Here is a 19,791-nt window from a genome sequence, read left to right as displayed (position 1 = left end):
TCGCTATCGCGAAGCGGTCCTTCAAGTCGGTGAGCAGCAATGGCTTCAAGTTCGGCCAGAGCAACTCAAGCACTGTCGACTTTGAAAAGCGACGAGTTGCAGAAGATAGTCCAACTATTGCGGAGCCGAAAATTGTTGATAGAAGGAACGTACAGTTCGACGGAGGGGCTGCTGGCTGGCTTAACTTCTTTGCTGGGCGAGGAAGAAGCTTTCACCGTTATCAGTACTTCGCTGGAGGAGATACGTCACCCGGCAGAGGAAGAAAGTATTGGTAAATACTCTTTTGGATTTTAGCGAGTACATTAAGTCACAGCGTATTACACAATTTATTATTACTATTTTTTGGGTAGTTAACGTAATTCTTATTTTTTGGCGGTAGTTTACTTTCACTTTCGACTACGTGACGTCACTCTGAACATTGTGAGGTGGACATGAACACCAGAGATCAAATTTTGAGAGCTATTTATCAAGTCAAGTCATGTTAATTCGTATAGCCCCATCCCCTGATCTAAAACCTACATGAGGGCAAGGAACAACTCAAAAACCTCAACATGAGGAAAACGAAGAAACCTTGAGAAGGGACCGCACATGAGGTCTTCCCCCTTCCAGGATACAAGTGTTTGTCAATTCATTTGACAATAAACATAAATACATGGAATTGTATGCTATATAACTACAAATATGTCTTTTCCTACCACTTTATCAGAAAACCATTTTAAATTTGGACTTACCATGCAAACAAAAAAGAAAGATCAATACATTTTAATTCATTGTAAAAATAATAGCCACAAAAATATATAAAAAAAAATGTAAGCAAACCCACTTTTCAAAATTGTCAACAAATTAGTTTTTTGGGTTACATTTTGGAATGTGGTCAACATTCCCAATATGAAAATGATATATGCTCATAATTTTTTTTATTTTTAAATGATTGCTCCCTCATATCTTTCAGATTTGATTTCCCCCTATGTTCCGGTCCGGAGCCTTCTCTCTGAAAATGCTGGTCTACTAGTGATCCCAAGAGCCAAGAAGAGATGGCTTAAAACACACTCATATTCTATAGTTTATGAATGACCTGTATTTTACGTTGACAATGTCTGTGTATTATTTGTTATTGCAACATCTGTTGCAGCCTGATCATCCTGGAAGCGGGTTTACCTTATGTGGGTCCCTTCTCAAGGTTTCCTCATTTTCTTCATGTTGAGGTTTTTGAGTTTTTCCTTGCCCTCGTCTAGGTTTTAGATCAGGGGATGGTGTAATAATAGTCTGTAGTTTGCAATAATTTGTGATCTGTACAGCCCTTTGAGACTCCTTGTGATTTAAGGGCTATAAACATAACTTGACTTGACTTGATACAATCCTCACTGTTCCACGGTTGAATTATATTTTGTTGTGTCTATATGTGACGGGGTGTGCCTCCAACTATGGTGTGTGCAGCAACACAACGCGGTTGAGTTTGTTGGATGGATGACAAATTTCAGGTGAAAAGCACATGTTCGTCTTTTTTTATCTACAGCAACTCTATTTCCAACACTAAGTAACATGAAATCTAACGCTGTAACAATATAGTGATCGAATAGTGCAAGGGTGTCAAACTCAACTGCACAGAGGGCCAAAACTCGAACCACACATTTGGTCGCAGGGTAGAACAAGGTAAATGTTTATGGAATACGCTTGAACTTGAGTTTTTTTTTTTTAAACATGAACATGAATTCATAACAGGAGGGCCCAGCGGCTGGGTGGTTAGCGCGCAACTCCATGTACAGGGGTTCAGGGTTCAAGTCCAGCTACCGCAACCTCCCCATGTGGAGTTTGCATGTTGTCTGTGCGTGCGTGGGTTTCCTCTGGGTACTCGGGTTTCCTCCCACATTCCAAAAAACATGCATGTCAGGTTAATTGGCCAGTCCAAATTGTCCCTAAGTGTGAATGAACGAGTGAATTGTCTGTCTCTGTGTGCCCTGTGACTGGCTGGCAACCAGTTCAGAGTGTCCCCTGCCCACTGCCTGAAGATGGCTGGGATGGGCTCCAGCAACCCCGCGACCCTACTGAAGATAAGGGGTGAAGATAATGGATTGATGGATTGATAACAGACAGGAATATTATTGCTGAACAAACAAAATTAAACGTTAAATAACTTAACATACTATGTTCTCCAAAGGAATATATTTTGTCAAAACTAAACAACTTAAAAATATGACCGAAATATAAATACAAATAAAATGTGCGCTTTTCACCAGAAATGTCTTTAGTTAACATGAATATGAATTCAAAACAGACAAAAATATTATTCCAGAATAAACAAATGTAAAAATTAAATAACTTAACATACTTCTCCATAAAATTACATCCTATCAAAACTATACAAATTTGAAATATGAAGGAAAAAAAACAGAAATACAAATACAATTTGTCCTTTTCACCCAAAATGTGTGCTTTTAACATGAACATAAATACAAAACGGACAAGAATATTATTCCATAATAAATGTAAAATTGTAAACATTTAATAATTTCACATACTTTGTTCTACATAAAAAAATGTATCCTATTGAAAGGTTCTGTTTTCTGCATTCTTATCTCTTTTGGCCAGTGTAATGGTTTAGCATCCAGATTATCCACGCCCCGAGAAATGCCCCCTGCTTGTCTCTTTTAGCCTTCCTTTGCAACGTCATGTATAGATGCTTGTCCCCGGGCATCACGTTGCCGCTCCCTGACACTTAAAATTCACTTTTAACGGCCAACGTGTTGTTTGGTAGTAGATTAGTTTGTTAGTTCCAACAGTTCGTCGGGCTCAAGCTAATCGATCGATGCGTGAACGTTTCCGGGAAGTCTTGGGGCGGCATCTTGCAAAGACAACAGGAGAGAACCCAAACCTAAGAGAAGAAAATTCCAACCTGTTCGAAAAGACATCCCCTTTATAATAATAATAATAATAATTTCCTTTGTATTGTCATTCTTTGTAACAATGTACACAGAACGAAATGTCGATACACCTGACCCGTTGTAGCGAGCCGATGCAGCCGCAGCCAACAGAGGGCGCCGCCATTTTAACCAATGTTATAAGTCTTAGGTATGACTCGGCCGAGGCGCGAACCAGCGACCTCCCAGTCTCAAAGCGAGCGCCCTACCATCTAGGCTAGCCCTGTTTATTAAATTTCCTAGGTTACAAAAGCAGATCCGTCCTGAGGAACATCAACATGATTGGCTGACAGTGACAATGACATGAACAGTGCATAATAGTCAAAACAACGGACAACCATGAGGTTAAATAGTAAAAATAACAAACTGGCATGCAATGCAAAATGCTTTGCAGGTTTCCAATATTTAAAAACAAAATCCACTTATCAGGGTTTGGCAAGCTAAAATGTTAAAAGAGCCATATTCGACCATAAAACAAAACAAAAAAAAAATAGTCTAATGAATGCAAAGCATGCTGTCTGTATCTATATTACCAATATTAGCCTCCTATCAAAATAAAGTTGGATGCAGCACTTCCTGTGGATGCACTTCTCGACTACTCTGTTCTAGATACCGCCTCAAGTTCAACTTCATTAAGATCTTGATAAATGACACTATGTTTCATTGCTTTGATAAAATTAAAGAAATGCAATAGAAAAATAAATATTTAATGTCATCTTTATTTTGAAGATTCAAAAAACAACAAAAGTTAAAGTGCAATAAAACGCAGCATATATTTATAGAAACAAAATGGCAAAAAATAGCAGCTTGTGATGCTGCCCCTTTAAATGCACAGCTCTTTGAACATGGGACAGTGAAGAGAGAGGAAGAGGAGTGCAGCCCCGTAGTTTAGCATTACATCTAAGTTCTCCAGGCAGGAGTTCAAGCCAGAGAACTACGACTTCTCTTCACAATATATGACTTTGCTGCATATGAGGGGTTAACCAGGTACAAGTTGTTTGGTTTGGTTTGATTTCATACTAAGTTTGCACTCCAACTTGTAAGTTACAACTCAGTCTTTTTCCCTTCTTTGTTTTTTATTGAAATTTAAGGTGGGATGAAGGGGTTCCCGGTTGACAGTAATTGACAGGAAATTTATCAGTGGGTTGAAAGGGAGTTATCAGGTTGAAAACATCAAACACAAGAGCGGAAAAGCGACTTGTTAAGAGTACAACTTGCTTCAAGTTATATAAAAAAACAAATAAATTGCTAATTATTGTAATTACAAATAACCACAAATGAAATAGATTGGCATCCAAAGCTTAGCATCAGGTGGGTTCATGGCAGACATCTCAGGTTTGAGATTGAACTAAACTAGAAGGCAAGTAACTCAAATAACCATTAAACATAAGGATTACTAATTTAACCAAAATGTACATTGAAGTAATTCAATTGATTATATTTAAACATGAGCCAAACTACAGCACGGCGGCGCAGTGGTTAGCGCGTGTGCGGCACAGTTCTGAGGTCGTGGGAACCTCCTGCGTGGGTTCGAATCCAGCTCCCGGCCTTACTGTGTGGAGTTTGTATGTTCTCCCCGTGCTTGCGTGGGTTTCCTCCGGGCATTCCGGTTTCCTCCCACATTCCAAAGACATGCATTTCAGGTGAATTGGCCGGTCCAAATTGTCCCTAGGTGTGACTGAGTGAGTGAGTTGTCTGTCACCGTGTGCCCACCTCTGCAGGTCCGGATGAAGACATAAGTGTTGTGAATGAAGATGTGGGGAGTTTTCCTTGTTCAGCCAGTTGATGAACTAGTATTCCATGTTTTTACAACCCGATACCAGGAAAAGAGCCAAACAAAAATATATTTCCTAGCCCCATCTTTTTCAATTTGTAAAACTTTTCGAGAAAAGCGCCTGGGAGCCACTCAGTAGCTGCATGCGGCTCCTGAGCCAGTCGTGGGTTACACACCAAAGTACTAACCTAAATACTTTAAACATATTTACCTGCTAACTTAATTTTTTGGTTCATAATTTGTAAATGTCTGTTTTTTTGGGACGAGAAGCAGGCACCAGTGGGACCAGTACTACAAGCAAAGCCAGCGGCTGTAAGTTTTATTCGTTTTCTTCAATGACTCTTGCTGAGCAATCATTAAAGTGAGATCACATTTTATTGACATTTTATTATAATAAAGAAGTTCAGCCACATGTTTCAAATTTTGAGTCAACAGGGACTTGGTAAGGAAATCCCAAAACACTAACCGATTCGGTGCTGTATAGCAGTGGTTGGCAACCACCGTGCCGTGGACCGATAAAGTTCGTGTGCGCGTCAAACCAAGCTATATCGGGGAGAACATGCAAACTCCACACAGGAGGTTTGATCTCATGACCTCAGAACTGTGCCACACACGCGCTAACCACTGCACCGCCGTGCTGCCCTCTTGTAAGATTATACTTACATTTTGAATTTCTAGTTCAATCCAATTGTGATTTCATTTTATTTGGACTACTGATATTGTATCCGAATATTGTGCAACAAAAAAATGCCATATTTTTTTCATGATAAGACGCAACAAAAGTACCCCATTGTCAAAAATCTTTTCATATATTAAGTTGCATCGAACTATAAGGCACATAAGACTAAAACAGATGATAAAAAAATATAATTCATATTTAAATATTAGGGAATAATAAAATTGATTTGGTTACTTCTTAAATGGTTATCATGTGTGGTAACATTTCATTATAATTACGCATCGCCAAATTTATTTACCGTTTTTACAACTGTGCAGTTCTTTGAGACATTTTGTGATTAAGGGTTATACAAATCAATTTAACTTGACTTGATTGAAAAGCGACACTTTCTGATCTCAGGCAAAATTGGAGTTTTCGTGTGCACATCATAGTCCAGAAATTACAGTATTTTAGTTTGTACAGTTTTTATATTATTTGTTACATTGCTGTTTGTTTCAATTGTTCAATGATCGGGACATTTCCAAGCAAAAAGAATCTCAAACCGATCATTATACCACCATGCATTTACTTTGTTCCTAAATTTCCCAGTATCGCCCACTCCTAGTTGTAATGAAGCATAAACAGAAAGACTTCAGTCAAAACAACATTGTTCAACGTGGGTCGGTGTGATGATGAGATAAAATGTAATGCCTTTTCCTGTTTTATCTAGATCCCTGTGGTCTAGTGATTAAACAGTGGATTTTGGGTGCTTCTTCTTCTTCTCATTATTGTTGTCGTTGTTGTTACTAAAGATTATGGGGCCTGGCAGCATAAATATGGTCAGACATTAAACCTGTTGGTAGAGAAAAGGTTGCCGATTACTGTTGAATAGAGCTACCAACATTAACTTCAACACGTCTGTGTTTTCGATTGTTTACAAGCACTCGGAAGATTCATATCTAACTATCTAAGATTCTCTGTTGGACTTTTATTTTTATTGTTATGCTTTTCAGATGACTACGTACAAATGCAACTTCAACGCTTGAGGCCGAAGATTTCATCACAGTTGTCTATGTCAGATTTACATGAGCTCATGGGTGATCTTGAAGGTGCCCAGGTCTTGAACTTCAGTGAAATATATGAGATGATGCGGAAGAATCCTGACCTGACACAACAAACAGAGTGCCTGATTGAGCAGATTCTTCGGAAAGGCTCAGAAGCAAGCAGCAAAATGCTGTTTTTTCTCAAGCAAATAGATCCTAGTGTTTTTAAAGCGCCCGGTGAGTTGACACTTACCGTTAATAAGCATGCGTATTCATGACTGAGCCGATATTGTCATTATTTACAAAAAAAGCAACTGCAATGAATTTGTAACTGCATCTTTTTCAGTTCAAGAACCAGGCACTAGTGCAACCAGTGGAACCAGCAGCCCAAGTGACACTAGTAAGACCAAAGGTAAGTTTTCTGAATGACTTCGGCTGGGCAAAATATAAAGTGAATATATATTTGTACAGTGTTTTACAAACTATTTGGCCCCCTTAAACTTTGTGACCTTTTGCCACATTTCAGACTTCAAACAAAGATATAAAACTGTAATTTCTTGTGAAGAATCAACAATAAGTGGGACACAATCATGAAGTGGAACACACTTTATTGGATATTTTAAACTTTTGTAACAAATAAAAAAACGAAAAAGTGGGTGTGTAAAATTATTCAGCCCTTTTTCTTTCAGTGCAGTAAACTGTCCAGAAGTTCAGTGAGGATCTCTGAATTATTCAATGTCTATCTAAATGACTAACGATGATAAATGGACTGAATCTGTGTGCAATCAAGTCTCTGTATAAATGCACCTGCACTGTGACAGTGTTCATTTTACCTCTAAAAAGTGATGGGTCCCGGGGACTCGCATGCTCAAAAATCTATGGGTCCCACCAGAGATCTATGGGTCCCCAAAATTTAGTGTTATCGAGGTTGAAATTGTAAATCGGCGACAAATATATAAATAAATATATAAATCTATATATTCATTCAGTTGTAATCATCACACTTAATTGGTAATACAAAGACAGCAGTTATCACTTCAAATTTTTTAGTTCACAAAAATATTGTACATTATACAAAATAATATTGCTGAAATATTAGTCTATATATTTATGCAGTTTTAAGCACTTCAGATTTTTCAGTTCATAAATTCTTCGTGGTTTGCCGTCCCGCCACAGTTGTAATGCCCTCTCAAGGTCCAAATGCAGCAACGGAATTTCCATAGCTAATTTGTGGTTTTCATTGTCGTTGTGCCAATCCAATGTGCTTTTCTGAAAGTTCGTATTGCGAAATGACTTATGTAAACCATTTTTTTTGTCACGCTGGGTACACGCATCACAGAACATGTAGCCTCTATTATCATCCGCCTCATAGCGTAACCAGGAATATAATTGAGTCCATTTTGGCAGAAGAGTCCTTTTCTTGCTAGGAGTATTCTTTTGTTTCTCTTTCGTTGAATTGTTCGCTTCAAAACACGTGTTTTCCTTGCCTTCGCGGTCTTCTGAAGAATTTCTCCGACGTTTTTTCGTGCCGGAATTATTGCCGTTGTTACCACTTTCTGTATTATGTTTCGACTTATTACCGACACTGAAGAAATTACCAATTTTTTGTTGATTTGCACCTAATACCAACTGTTTTTACGGAGGCTTATTTCTCTTTCACTCGACAACCACCAAAACAATGACGTTATCTCGAAGCAACGAGATCTCGTTTGCCGAGATCGGCGCGAGACCAAAACAACAATGGCGGATCTGCCTGACGAAAAGTTTGGAGTGCGGTAAATCTTTGTTAAAAAAAAAAAGTAATAATGACAATTTGGTGTCAAAAAAGTTGCATCCCGGGGACGCACGTCGATTTGACACAATGCGTCCCCAGGAAAAATGATGTGCCTAGGACGCAGGGACGCGGGCAAACCAGAACACTGTGTGATAGTCTCAGGGATCTGTTTAAAGCGCAGAGAGCGTCATGAAGAACGATTTTATATATATATATATATATATATATATATATATATATATATATATATATATATATATATATATATAAAACATACCTAAACAACACTAATTACCTAATTGTGTAGGTAATAAAGGTCAATATACTGGCAAATATAAAATGTTTAAACGTTTTTTTGTACCTTCAAGCAGTGCTTCAGACACTCGTACAATATTTTCATATTTCGCTATCATTTCCTTCTTTGACTCTATCCTTGTTTTCACTGTTCCCCACTTTTCATTGCTGTAATCACTAACTTTCTTGGGACCCGTTACAATTGGCAGAAGAAAAAAAAAATCACAATTAAATGAAATATTGTCCTTCTCAAACACAATTGGGACAGAGGCGATTGACTTAAAGAGAAGAGATCTAACGATCTTTTCTTCTTAGCATTATCTTGCCTGGGCAGAGGCCCGCAACCCACTGAGAACGGATCCGTGACACACTTTTGCGTCCTGACCCACCAGTTGAGAAACACCGACGCAGAGGCTCCGAAACGGCTAAACCGATTTTTGCGAAAATTGACACAGTTGTACTCTAGACCTCTGCGAATGTCTTTCCTGGGGATGATTGTATGTTCTGCCTGTCTAATCTGTTTTTTCCTGATTGCATCTATTTTTCAGGCTTTTCAGATTCTGCTCAAATGGAGCTTCAGAAGTTGTGGCCCGAGTTTATTTCTCAGTCGTCGTTTTCACTTTTATGTGAACTATTGGACGATCTTGACGAGGCTCATGTCTTGACTGGCAGGGAAAGGCAAGGAATCATTGTGAAGATCTCTGAAACGAGACATCAAGCTGAGTCTCTCTTTGATCTGGTCCTCCAAAAAGGTGCAAAAACTAGCAGGAAGTTGCTGTCTTTTCTAGAGCAAAGAGATCCTGCTTATTTTAAAGTCGGTATGTATTATTTTTGTTCATATTTTTGTGTATATGCCTTAATATTGCATGTTATTACACCACTGTACCTGTGGTATTGTTTCTACATCTACACGAAGAAATACTCTTTTTGAAAGTTTTAACTGCTTGAATCAGAGTACGGTTACTAGTTCTGACATTTGTTAATACAATAGTAGAAATGTCACTTATGTCCCCCATTATAGCAAAATTTGACTTTCTATTAGTTCTGACCAAAGAATTTGCTATATTTATTTTTTTTTTGGTGCCCTGAAAAGGTTTTTGACTTCATGTCCGTTGCTTTTATATCTAATGATATGACATTATCGAGCTTTGTTACACTGCAAGTGATAAATTCTTGCCCCGTTTGCATGTGATTTTGCTAAATTTAAGTCATTATTTTCTTATTTTAAGATTGTGATCTTTCTTTAATGAAAAGCCCTTGCTTTTAAGTGAGATTTGAACCCACATCTCCGGAGAGACTGCGACCTTAACGCAGCGCTTTAGACCACTCGGCCATTCTGACTGATTTAAAGTTGAGTACACCGAACTGCACTTACTGTACGTTAGATCTAGTTGATTCCAAAACATGATTTCAGTAGTGGGAATGAACCATTCTGAAGTATTTTCAGAGCCTATTTTGAACTCGCGTAAACAGAGGAGTGCTGTTGACTACTCATTCTCCATGTGACCGAGCTCAGCCAAATTAGATGTTAACCTCCATTATGTGCCATGGTCATTTGAGTAACAAATTCTACAATACTGGGATGCGTGCCAGAAGTGGGATTTAAACCCACATCTCCAGAGAGACTGCGACCTGAACGCAGCGCTTTAGACCGCTCGGCCATTCCAACTTATTTTCAAAAATCTTTTTACAATTGAATACACCGGACTGCACGGGCTGTACGTTAGATGGAGGTGATTCCAAAACACGAATTCAGTACTGGGAATGAACCATTCTGAAGTACTTTTAGAGATTATTTTGAACTTGTGTAAAAAGAGTGGTGCTGTTGACTACTCAGCCTCCCTGTGACCGAGCTCAGCCACATTAGATGTCTACCTCCATTATGTGCCATGGTCTGTTGAGTAAGAAATTCTACAACATTGTGACGTGTGTCAGAAGTGCGATTTGAACCCATGCCTCCAGAGAGACTGCGACCTGAACACAGCGCCACAGACCAATCAGCCATTCTGACTTATTTTCATGAATCTTTTTACAATTGAATACACCGGACTGCACGGGCTGTACGTTAGATCGAGTTGATTCCAAAACACGAATACAGTACTCGGAATGAACCATTCTGAAGTACTTTTAGAGATTATTTTGAACTCGTGTAAATACAGTAGAGTGGTGCTGTTGACTACTCAGCCTCCCTGTGACCGAGCTCAGCCACATTAGATGTCTACCTCCATTATGTGCCATGGTCTGTTGAGTAAGAAATTCTACAACATTGTGACGTGTGTCAGAAGTGCGATTTGAACCCATGCCTCCAGAGAGACTGCGACCTGAACACAGCGCCACAGACCAATCAGCCATTCTGACTTATTTTCATGAATCTTTTTACAATTGAATACACCGGACTGCACGGGCTGTAAGTTAGATCGAGTTGATTCCAAAACACGAATACAGTACTGGGAACGAACCATTCTGAATTATGTTCATAGATTACTTTGAACTCGTGCTAGAAGAATGGTGCTGTTGACTACTCAGCCAAATTAGATGTCAACCTCCATTATGTGCCATGGTCTGTTGAGTAAGAAATTCTACAACATTGTGATGTGTGTCAGAAGTGGGATTTGAACCCACGCCTCAAGAGAGACTGCGACCTGAACGCAGCGCCTTAGACCACTCGGCCATTCTGACTTGTTTTTAAGAACCTTTTTACAATTGAATACACCGGACCGCACGGGCTGTAAGTTAGATCGAGTTGATTCCAAAACACGAATACAGTACTCGGAATGAACCATTCTGAAGTACTTTTAGAGATTATTTTGAACTCGTGTAAATACAGTAGAGTGGTGCTATTGACTACTCAGCCTCCCTGTGACCGAGCTCAGCCACATTAGATGTCTACCTCCATTGTCTGCCATTGCCTTTTGAGTAAGAAAATTTACACCACTGTGATGTATGTCAGAAGTGGGATTTGAACCCACGCCTCCAGAGAGACTGCGACCTTAACGCAGCGCCTTAGACCGCTCGGCCATTCTGACCTGTTTTCAAGGATCTTTTCATAATTGAGTACACCGAATTGCATTTGCTGTACGTTAGATCGAGTTGTTTCCCAAACATGATTTCAGGAGTGGGAATGAACCATACTGAAGTATTTTCAGAGCCTATTTTGAACTCGTGTAAACAGAGGAGTGCTGTGGACTACTCAGCCTCCCTGTGGCCGAGCTCAGCCAAATTAGATGTCAACCTCCATTATATGCCATGGTCTTTTGAGTGAGGAATTCTACAATACTGTGATGTGTGTCAGAAGTGGGATTTGAACCCACGCCTCAAGAGAGACTGCGACCTGAGCGCAGCGCCTTAGACCACTCGGCCATTCTGACTTGTTTTCAAAGATCTTTTCATAATTGAGTACACCGAATTGCATTTGCTGTACGTTAGATCGAGTTGTTTCCCAAACATGATTTCAGTAGTGGGAATGAACCATACTGAAGTATTTTCAGAGCCTATTTTGAACTCGTGTAAAGAGAGGAGTGCTGTGGACTACTCAGCCTCCCTGTGAGTGAGCTCAGCCAAATTAGATGTCAACTTCCATTATATGCCATGGTCTTTTGAGTAAGAAGTTCTACAACACTGTGATGTGTCTCAGAAGTGGGATTTGAACCCACGCCTCAAGAGAGACTGCGACCTGAACGCAGCGCCTTAGACCACTCGGCCATTCTGACTTGTTTTTAAGAACCTTTTTACAATTGAATACACCGGACCGCACGGGCTGTAAGTTAGATCGAGTTGATTCCAAAACACGAATACAGTACTCGGAATGAACCATTCTGAAGTACTTTTAGAGATTATTTTGAACTCGTGTAAATACAGTAGAGTGGTGCTGTTGACTACTCAGCCTCCCTGTGACCGAGCTCAGCCACATTAGATGTCTACCTCCATTGTCTGCCATGGCCTTTTGAGTAAGAAAATTTACACCACTGTGATGTATGTCAGAAGTGGGATTTGAACCCACGCCTCCAGAGAGACTGCGACCTAAACGCAGCGCCTTAGACCGCTCGGCCATTCTGACCTGTTTTCAAGGATCTTTTCATAATTGAGTACACCGAATTGCATTTGCTGTACGTTAGATCGAGTTGTTTCCCAAACATGATTTCAGGAGTGGGAATGAACCATACTGAAGTATTTTCAGAGCCTATTTTGAACTCGTGTAAACAGAGGAGTGCTGTGGACTACTCAGCCTCCCTGTGGCCGAGATCAGCCAAATTAGATGTCAACCTCCATTATATGCCATGGTCTTTTGAGTGAGAAATTCTACAATACTGTGATGTGTGTCAGAAGTGGGATTTGAACCCACGCCTCCAGAGAGACTGCGACCTGAACGCAGCGCCTTAGACCACTCGGCCATTCTGACTTATTTTCAAGAACCTTTTTACAATTGAATACACCGGACTGCACGGGCTGTAAGTTAGATCGAGTTGATTCAAAAACACGAATACAGTACTCGGAATGAACCATTCTGAAGTACTTTTAGAGATTATTTTGAACTCGTGTAAATACAGTAGAGTGGTGCTGTTGACTACTCAGCCTCCCTGTGACCGAGCTCAGCCACATTAGATGTCTACCTCCATTGTCTGCCATGGCCTTTTGAGTAAGAAAATATACACCACTGTGATGTATGTCAGAAGTGGGATTTGAACCTACGCTTCCAGAGAGACTGCGACCTTAACGCAGCGCCTTAGACCGCTCGGCCATTCTGACTTATTTTCAAGAACCTTTTTACAATTGAATACACCGGACTGCACGGGCTGTAAGTTAGATCGAGTTGATTCCAAAACACGAATACAGTACTGGGAACGAACCATTCTGAATTATGTTCATAGATTACTTTGAACTCGTGCTAGAAGAATGGTGCTGTTGACTACTCAGCCAAATTAGAGGTCAACCTCCATTATGTGCCATGATCTGTTGAGTAAGAAATTCTACAACACTGTGATGTGTGCCAGAAGGGGGATTTGAACCCACGCCTCCAGAGAGACTGCGACCTGAACGCAGCGCCTTAGACGACTCGGACATTCTGCCTTATCTTCAATAAATTTTTTTACAATTGAATACACCGGACTGCACGGGCTGTACTTTAGATCGAGTTGATACCAAAATATGAATTAAATACTGGGAATGAACCATACTGAAGTATTTTCAGGGCCTATTTTGAACTCGTGTAAACAGAGGAGTGCTGTGGACTACTCAGCCTCCCTGTGACCGAGCTCACCCAAATTAGATGTCAACCTCCATTATATGCCATGGTCTTTTGAGTAAGAAATTCTACAACACTGTGATGTGTGTCAGAAGTGGGATTTGAACCCACGCCTCCAGAGAGACTGCGACCTTAACGCAGCGCCTTAGACCGCTCGGCCATTCTGACCTGTTTTCAAAGATTTTTTTCATAATTGAGTACACTGAATTGCATTTGCTGTACGTTAGATCGAGTTGTTTCCCAAACATGATTTCAGTAGTGGGAATGAACCATACTGAAGTATTTTCAGAGCCTATTTTGAACTCGTGTAAAGAGAGGAGTGCTGTGGACTACTCAGCCTCCCTGTGAGCGAGCTCAGCCAAATTAGATGTCAACTTCCATTATATGCCATGGTCTTTTGAGTAAGAAATTCTACAACACTGTGATGTGTGTCAGAAGTGGGATTTGAACCCACGCCTCAAGAGAGACTGCGACCTGAACGCAGCGCCTTAGACCACTCGGCCATTCTGACTTGTTTTTAAGAACCTTTTTACAATTGAATACACCGTACCGCACGGGCTGTAAGTTAGATCGAGTTGATTCCAAAACACGAATACAGTACTAGGAATGAACCATTCTGAAGTACTTTTAGAGATTATTTTGAACTCGTGTAAATACAGTAGAGTGGTGCTGTTGACTACTCAGCCTCCCTGTGACCGAGCTCAGCCACATTAGATGTCTACCTCCATTGTCTGCCATGGCCTTTTGAGTAAGAAAATTTACACCACTGTGATGTATGTCAGAAGTGGGATTTGAACCCACGCCTCCAGAGAGACTGCGACCTTAACGCAGCGCCTTAGACCGCTCGGCCATTCTGACCTGTTTTCAAGGATCTTTTCATAATTGAGTACACCGAATTGCATTTGCTGTACGTTAGATCGAGTTGTTTCCCAAACATGATTTCAGGAGTGGGAATGAACCATACTGAAGTATTTTCAGAGCCTATTTTGAACTCGTGTAAACAGAGGAGTGCTGTGGACTACTCAGCCTCCCTGTGGCCGAGCTCAGCCAAATTAGATGTCAACCTCCATTATATGCCATGGTCTTTTGAGTGAGAAATTCTACAATACTGTGATGTGTGTCAGAAGTGGGATTTGAACCCGCGCCTCAAGAGAGACTGCGATCTGAACGCAGCGCCTTAGACCACTCGGCCATTCTGACTTGTTTTCAAAGATCTTTTCATAATTGAGTACACCGAATTGCATTTGCTGTACGTTAGATCGAGTTGTTTCCCAAACATGATTTCAGTAGTGGGAATGAACCATACTGAAGTATTTTCAGAGCCTATTTTGAACTCGTGTAAAGAGAGGAGTGCTGTGGACTACTCAGCCTCCCTGTGAGCGAGCTCAGCCAAATTAGATGTCAACTTCCATTATATGCCATGGTCTTTTGAGTAAGAAATTCTACAACACTGTGATGTGTGTCAGAAGTGGGATTTGAACCCACGCCTCAAGAGAGACTGCGACCTGAACGCAGCGCCTTAGACCACTCGGCCATTCTGACTTGTTTTTAAGAACCTTTTTACAATTGAATACACCGGACCGCACGGGCTGTAAGTTAGATCGAGTTGATTCCAAAACACGAATACAGTACTCGGAATGAACCATTCTGAAGTACTTTTAGAGATTATTTTGAACTCGTGTAAATACAGTAGAGTGGTGCTGTTGACTACTCAGCCTCCCTGTGACCGAGCTCAGCCACATTAGATGTCTACCTCCATTGTCTGCCATGGCCTTTTGAGTAAGAAAATTTACACCACTGTGATGTATGTCAGAAGTGGGATTTGAACCCACGCCTCCAGAGAGACTGCGACCTAAACGCAGCGCCTTAGACCGCTCGGCCATTCTGACCTGTTTTCAAGGATCTTTTCATAATTGAGTACACTGAATTGCATTTGCTGTACGTTAGATCGAGTTGTTTCCCAAACATGATTTCAGGAGTGGGAATGAACCATACTGAAGTATTTTCAGAGCCTATTTTGAACTCGTGTAAACAGAGGAGTGCTGTGGACTACTCAGCCTCCCTGTGGCCGAGCTCAGCCAAATTAGATGTCAACCTCCATTATATGCCATGGTCTTTTGAGAGAGAAATTCTACAATACTGTGATGTGTGTCAGAAGTGGGATTTGAACCGACGCCTCCAGAGAGACTGCGAGCTGAACGCAGCGCCTTAGACCACTCGGCCATTCTGACTTATTTTCAAGAACCTTTTTACAATTGAATACACCGGACTGCACGGGCTGTAAGTTAGATAGAGTTGATTCCAAAACACGAATACAGTACTCGGAATGAACCATTCTGAAGTACTTTTAGAGATTATTTTGAACTCGTGTAAATACAGTAGAGTGGTGCTGTTGACTACTCAGCCTCCCTGTGACCGAGCTCAGCCACATTAGATGTCTACCTCCATTGTCTGCCATGGCCTTTTGAGTAAGAAAATATACACCACTGTGATGTATGTCAGAAGTGGGATTAGAACCCACGCCCCCAGAGAGACTGCGACCTTAACGCAGCGTCTTAGACCGCTCGGCCATTCTGACTTATTTTCAAGAACCTTTTTACAATTTAATACACCGGACTGCACGGGCTGTAAGTTAGATCGAGTTGATTCCAAAACACGAATACAGTACTCGGAATGAACCATTCTGAAGTACTTTTAGAGATTATTTTGAACTCGTGTAAATACAGTAGAGTGGTGCTGTTGACTACTCAGCCTCCCTGCGACCGAGCTCAGCCAAATTAGATGTCAACCTCCATTATATGCCATGGTCTTTTGAGTAAGAAATGAACCAATCTGAAGTATTTTCAGAGCCTATTTTGAACTCGTGTAAACAGAGTAGTGCTGTTGACTACTCAGCCTCCCTCTGAACGCAGCGCCTTAGACCACCCGGCCATTCTGACTTGTTTTCAATGTCTGTTTTAAAGTTGAGTACATCGAACTGCACGGGCTGTACGTTAGATCGAATTGATTCCAAAACACGAATCCAGTACTGGGAATGAACCATTCTGAAGTATGTTCATAGATTATTTTGAACTCGTGTAAAAAGAGTGGTGCTGTTGACTACTCAGCCTCCCTGTGACCGAGCTCAGCCAAATTAGATGTCTACCTCCATCATCTGCCATGGCCTTTTGAGTAAGACATTTTACAACACTGTGATGTGTGTCAGAAGTGGGATTTGAACCCACGCCTCCAGAGAGACTGCGACCTAAACGCAGCGCCTTAGACCGCTCGGACATTCTGACCTGTTTTCAATGATCTTTTCATAATTGAGTACATCGAATTGCATTTGCTGTACGTTAGATCGAGTTGTTTCCCAAACATGATTTCAGGAGTGGGAATGAACCATACTGAAGTATTTTCAGAGCCTATTTTGAACTCGTGTAAACAGAGGAGTGCTGTGGACTACTCAGCCTCCCTGTGGCCGAGCTCAGCCAAATTAGATGTCAACCTCCATTATATGCCATGGTCTTTTGAGAGAGAAATTCTACAATACTGTGATGTGTGTCAGAAGTGGGATTTGAACCCACGCCTCAAGAGAGACTGCGACCTGAACGCAGCGCCTTAGACCACTCGGCCATTCTGACTTGTTTTCAAAGATCTTTTCATAATTGAGTACACCGAATTGCATTTGCTGTACGTTAGATCGAGTTGTTTCCCAAACATGATTTCAGTAGTGGGAATGAACCATACTGAAGTATTTTCAGAGCCTATTTTGAACTCGTGTAAAGAGAGGAGTGCTGTGGACTACTCAGCCTCCCTGTGAGCGAGCTCAGCCAAATTAGATGTCAACTTCCATTATATGCCATGGTCTTTTGAGTAAGAAATTCTACAACACTGTGATGTGTGTCAGAAGTGGGATTTGAACCAACGCCTCAAGAGAGACTGTGACCTGAACGCAGCGCCTTAGACCACTCGGCCATTCTGACTTGTTTTTAAGAACCTTTTTACAATTGAATACACCGGACCGCACGGGCTGTAAGTTAGATCGAGTTGATTCCAAAACACGAATACAGTACTCGGAATGAACCATTCTGAAGTACTTTTAGAGATTATTTTGAACTCGTGTAAATACAGTAGAGTGGTGCTGTTGACTACTCAGCCTCCCTGTGACCGAGCTCAGCCACATTAGATGTCTACCTCCATTGTCTGCCATGGCCTTTTGAGTAAGAAAATTTACACCACTGTGATGTATGTCAGAAGTGGGATTTGAACCCACGCCTCCAGAGAGACTGCGACCTAAACGCAGCGCCTTAGACCGCTCGGCCATTCTGACCTGTTTTCAAGGATCTTTTCATAATTGAGTACACCGAATTGCATTTGCTGTACGTTAGATCGAGTTGTTTCCCAAACATGATTTCAGGAGTGGGAATGAACCATACTGAAGTATTTTCAGAGCCTATTTTGAACTCGTGTAAACAGAGGAGTGCTGTGGACTACTCAGCCTCCCTGTGGCGGAGCTCAGCCAAATTAGATGTCAACCTCCATTATATGCCATGGTCTTTTGAGTGAGAAATTCTACAATACTGTGATGTGTGTCAGAAGTGGGATTTGAACCCACGCCTCAAGAGAGACTGCGACCTGAACGCAGCGCCTTAGACTACTCGGTCATTCTGACTTGTTTTCAAAGATCTTTTCATAATTGAGTACACCGAATTGCATTTGCTGTACGTTAGATCGAGTTGTTTCCCAAACATGATTTCAGTAGTGGGAATGAACCATACTGAAGTATTTTCAGAGCCTATTTTGAACTCGTGTAAAGAGAGGAGTGCTGTGGACTACTCAGCCTCCCTGTGAGCGAGCTCAGCCAAATTAGATGTCAACTTCCATTATATGCCATGGTCTTTTGAGTAGGAAATTCTACAACACTGTGATGTGTGTCAGAAGTGGGATTTGAACCCACGCCTCAAGAGAGACTGCGACCTTAACGCAGCGCCTTAGATCGCTCGGCCATTCTGACTTATTTTCAAGAACCTTTTTACAATTTAATACACCGGACTGCACGGGCTGTAAGTTAGATCGAGTTGATTCCAAAACACGAATACAGTACTCGGAATGAACCATTCTGAAGTACTTTTAGAGATTATTTTGAACTCGTGTAAATACAGTAGAGTGGTGCTGTTGACTACTCAGCCTCCCTGCGACCGAGCTCAGCCAAATTAGATGTCAACCTCCATTATATGCCATGGTCTTTTGAGTAAGAAATGAACCAATCTGAAGTATTTTCAGAGCCTATTTTGAACTCGTGTAAACAGAGTAGTGCTGTTGACTACTCAGCCTCCCTCTGAACGCAGCGCCTTAGACCACCCGGCCATTCTGACTTGTTTTCAATGTCTGTTTTAAAGTTGAGTACATCGAACTGCACGGGCTGTACGTTAGATCGAATTGATTCCAAAACACGAATCCAGTACTGGGAATGAACCATTCTGAAGTATGTTCATAGATTATTTTGAACTCGTGTAAAAAGAGTGGTGCTGTTGACTACTCAGCCACCCTGTGACCGAGTTCAGCCATATTAGATGTCTACCTCCATCATCTGCCATGGCCTTTTGAGTAAGACATTTTACAACACTGTGATGTGTGTCAGAAGTGGGATTTGAACCCACGCCTCCAGAGAGACTGCGACCTAAACGCAGCGCCTTAGACCGCTCGGCCATTCTGACCTGTTTTCAAGGATCTTTTCATAATTGAGTACACCGAATTTCATTTGCTGTACGTTATATCGAGTTGTTTCCCAAACATGATTTCAGGAGTGGGAATGAACCATACTGAAGTATTTTCAGAGCCTATTTTGAACTCGTGTAAACAGAGGAGTGCTGTGGACTACTCAGCCTCCCTGTGGCCGAGCTCAGCCAAATTAGATGTCAACCTCCATTATATGCCATGGTCTTTTGAGTGAGATATTCTACAATACTGTGATGTGTGTCAGAAGTGGGATTAGAACCCACGCCTCCAGAGAGACTGCGACCTTAACGCAGCGCCTTAGACCGCTCGGCCATTCTGACCTGTTTTCAAAGATCTTTTCATAATTGAGTACACCGAATTGCATTTG

The 19,791-nt window shown here is 41.2% G+C and overlaps 1 protein-coding gene and 16 non-coding genes across 17 annotated transcripts in view; 1 reads left to right on the top strand and 16 right to left on the bottom strand.

Annotated features, from left to right (window-relative positions):
* The window catches only part of LOC148359665 (uncharacterized), a 70,087-nt gene continuing 50,296 nt past the window's right edge, over nt 1–19,791 (top strand). The window contains exons 1-5 of the mRNA XM_088344373.1: nt 1–271; nt 4,963–5,004; nt 6,364–6,630; nt 6,740–6,805; nt 9,010–9,279. Of these exons, the coding sequence (XP_088200499.1) occupies nt 40–271; nt 4,963–5,004; nt 6,364–6,630; nt 6,740–6,805; nt 9,010–9,279 (877 nt within the window). The 5' untranslated portion in view covers nt 1–39. The remainder of the gene's footprint in view (nt 272–4,962; nt 5,005–6,363; nt 6,631–6,739; nt 6,806–9,009; nt 9,280–19,791) is intronic.
* trnal-cag (transfer RNA leucine (anticodon CAG)) lies at nt 11,059–11,140 on the bottom strand. The gene has a single exon. It is a non-coding gene; the product is annotated as a tRNA-Leu (tRNA).
* Nucleotides 11,406–11,487, bottom strand: trnal-aag (transfer RNA leucine (anticodon AAG)). The gene has a single exon. It is a non-coding gene; the product is annotated as a tRNA-Leu (tRNA).
* trnal-cag (transfer RNA leucine (anticodon CAG)) lies at nt 11,748–11,829 on the bottom strand. The gene has a single exon. It is a non-coding gene; the product is annotated as a tRNA-Leu (tRNA).
* Nucleotides 12,088–12,171, bottom strand: trnal-cag (transfer RNA leucine (anticodon CAG)). The gene has a single exon. It is a non-coding gene; the product is annotated as a tRNA-Leu (tRNA).
* trnal-uag (transfer RNA leucine (anticodon UAG)) lies at nt 12,437–12,518 on the bottom strand. The gene has a single exon. It is a non-coding gene; the product is annotated as a tRNA-Leu (tRNA).
* trnal-cag (transfer RNA leucine (anticodon CAG)) lies at nt 12,779–12,860 on the bottom strand. The gene has a single exon. It is a non-coding gene; the product is annotated as a tRNA-Leu (tRNA).
* Nucleotides 13,790–13,871, bottom strand: trnal-aag (transfer RNA leucine (anticodon AAG)). Its single transcript has one exon. It is a non-coding gene; the product is annotated as a tRNA-Leu (tRNA).
* trnal-cag (transfer RNA leucine (anticodon CAG)) lies at nt 14,133–14,214 on the bottom strand. Its single transcript has one exon. It is a non-coding gene; the product is annotated as a tRNA-Leu (tRNA).
* trnal-aag (transfer RNA leucine (anticodon AAG)) lies at nt 14,480–14,561 on the bottom strand. Its single transcript has one exon. It is a non-coding gene; the product is annotated as a tRNA-Leu (tRNA).
* Nucleotides 14,822–14,903, bottom strand: trnal-cag (transfer RNA leucine (anticodon CAG)). Its single transcript has one exon. It is a non-coding gene; the product is annotated as a tRNA-Leu (tRNA).
* trnal-cag (transfer RNA leucine (anticodon CAG)) lies at nt 15,164–15,245 on the bottom strand. The gene has a single exon. It is a non-coding gene; the product is annotated as a tRNA-Leu (tRNA).
* trnal-uag (transfer RNA leucine (anticodon UAG)) lies at nt 15,511–15,592 on the bottom strand. The gene has a single exon. It is a non-coding gene; the product is annotated as a tRNA-Leu (tRNA).
* Nucleotides 16,903–16,984, bottom strand: trnal-uag (transfer RNA leucine (anticodon UAG)). Its single transcript has one exon. It is a non-coding gene; the product is annotated as a tRNA-Leu (tRNA).
* On the bottom strand, nt 17,245–17,326 carry trnal-cag (transfer RNA leucine (anticodon CAG)). The gene has a single exon. It is a non-coding gene; the product is annotated as a tRNA-Leu (tRNA).
* trnal-uag (transfer RNA leucine (anticodon UAG)) lies at nt 17,934–18,015 on the bottom strand. Its single transcript has one exon. It is a non-coding gene; the product is annotated as a tRNA-Leu (tRNA).
* Nucleotides 19,321–19,402, bottom strand: trnal-uag (transfer RNA leucine (anticodon UAG)). Its single transcript has one exon. It is a non-coding gene; the product is annotated as a tRNA-Leu (tRNA).

The sequence above is a fragment of the Urocampus carinirostris genome, chromosome 9, assembly GCF_059441175.1.
Source record: "Urocampus carinirostris isolate Australia breed hairy pipefish chromosome 9, RoL_Ucar_1.0, whole genome shotgun sequence".
NCBI classification, from domain to species: Eukaryota; Metazoa; Chordata; class Actinopteri; order Syngnathiformes; family Syngnathidae; genus Urocampus; species Urocampus carinirostris.
This window is presented reverse-complemented; position numbering and strand designations above follow the sequence as displayed.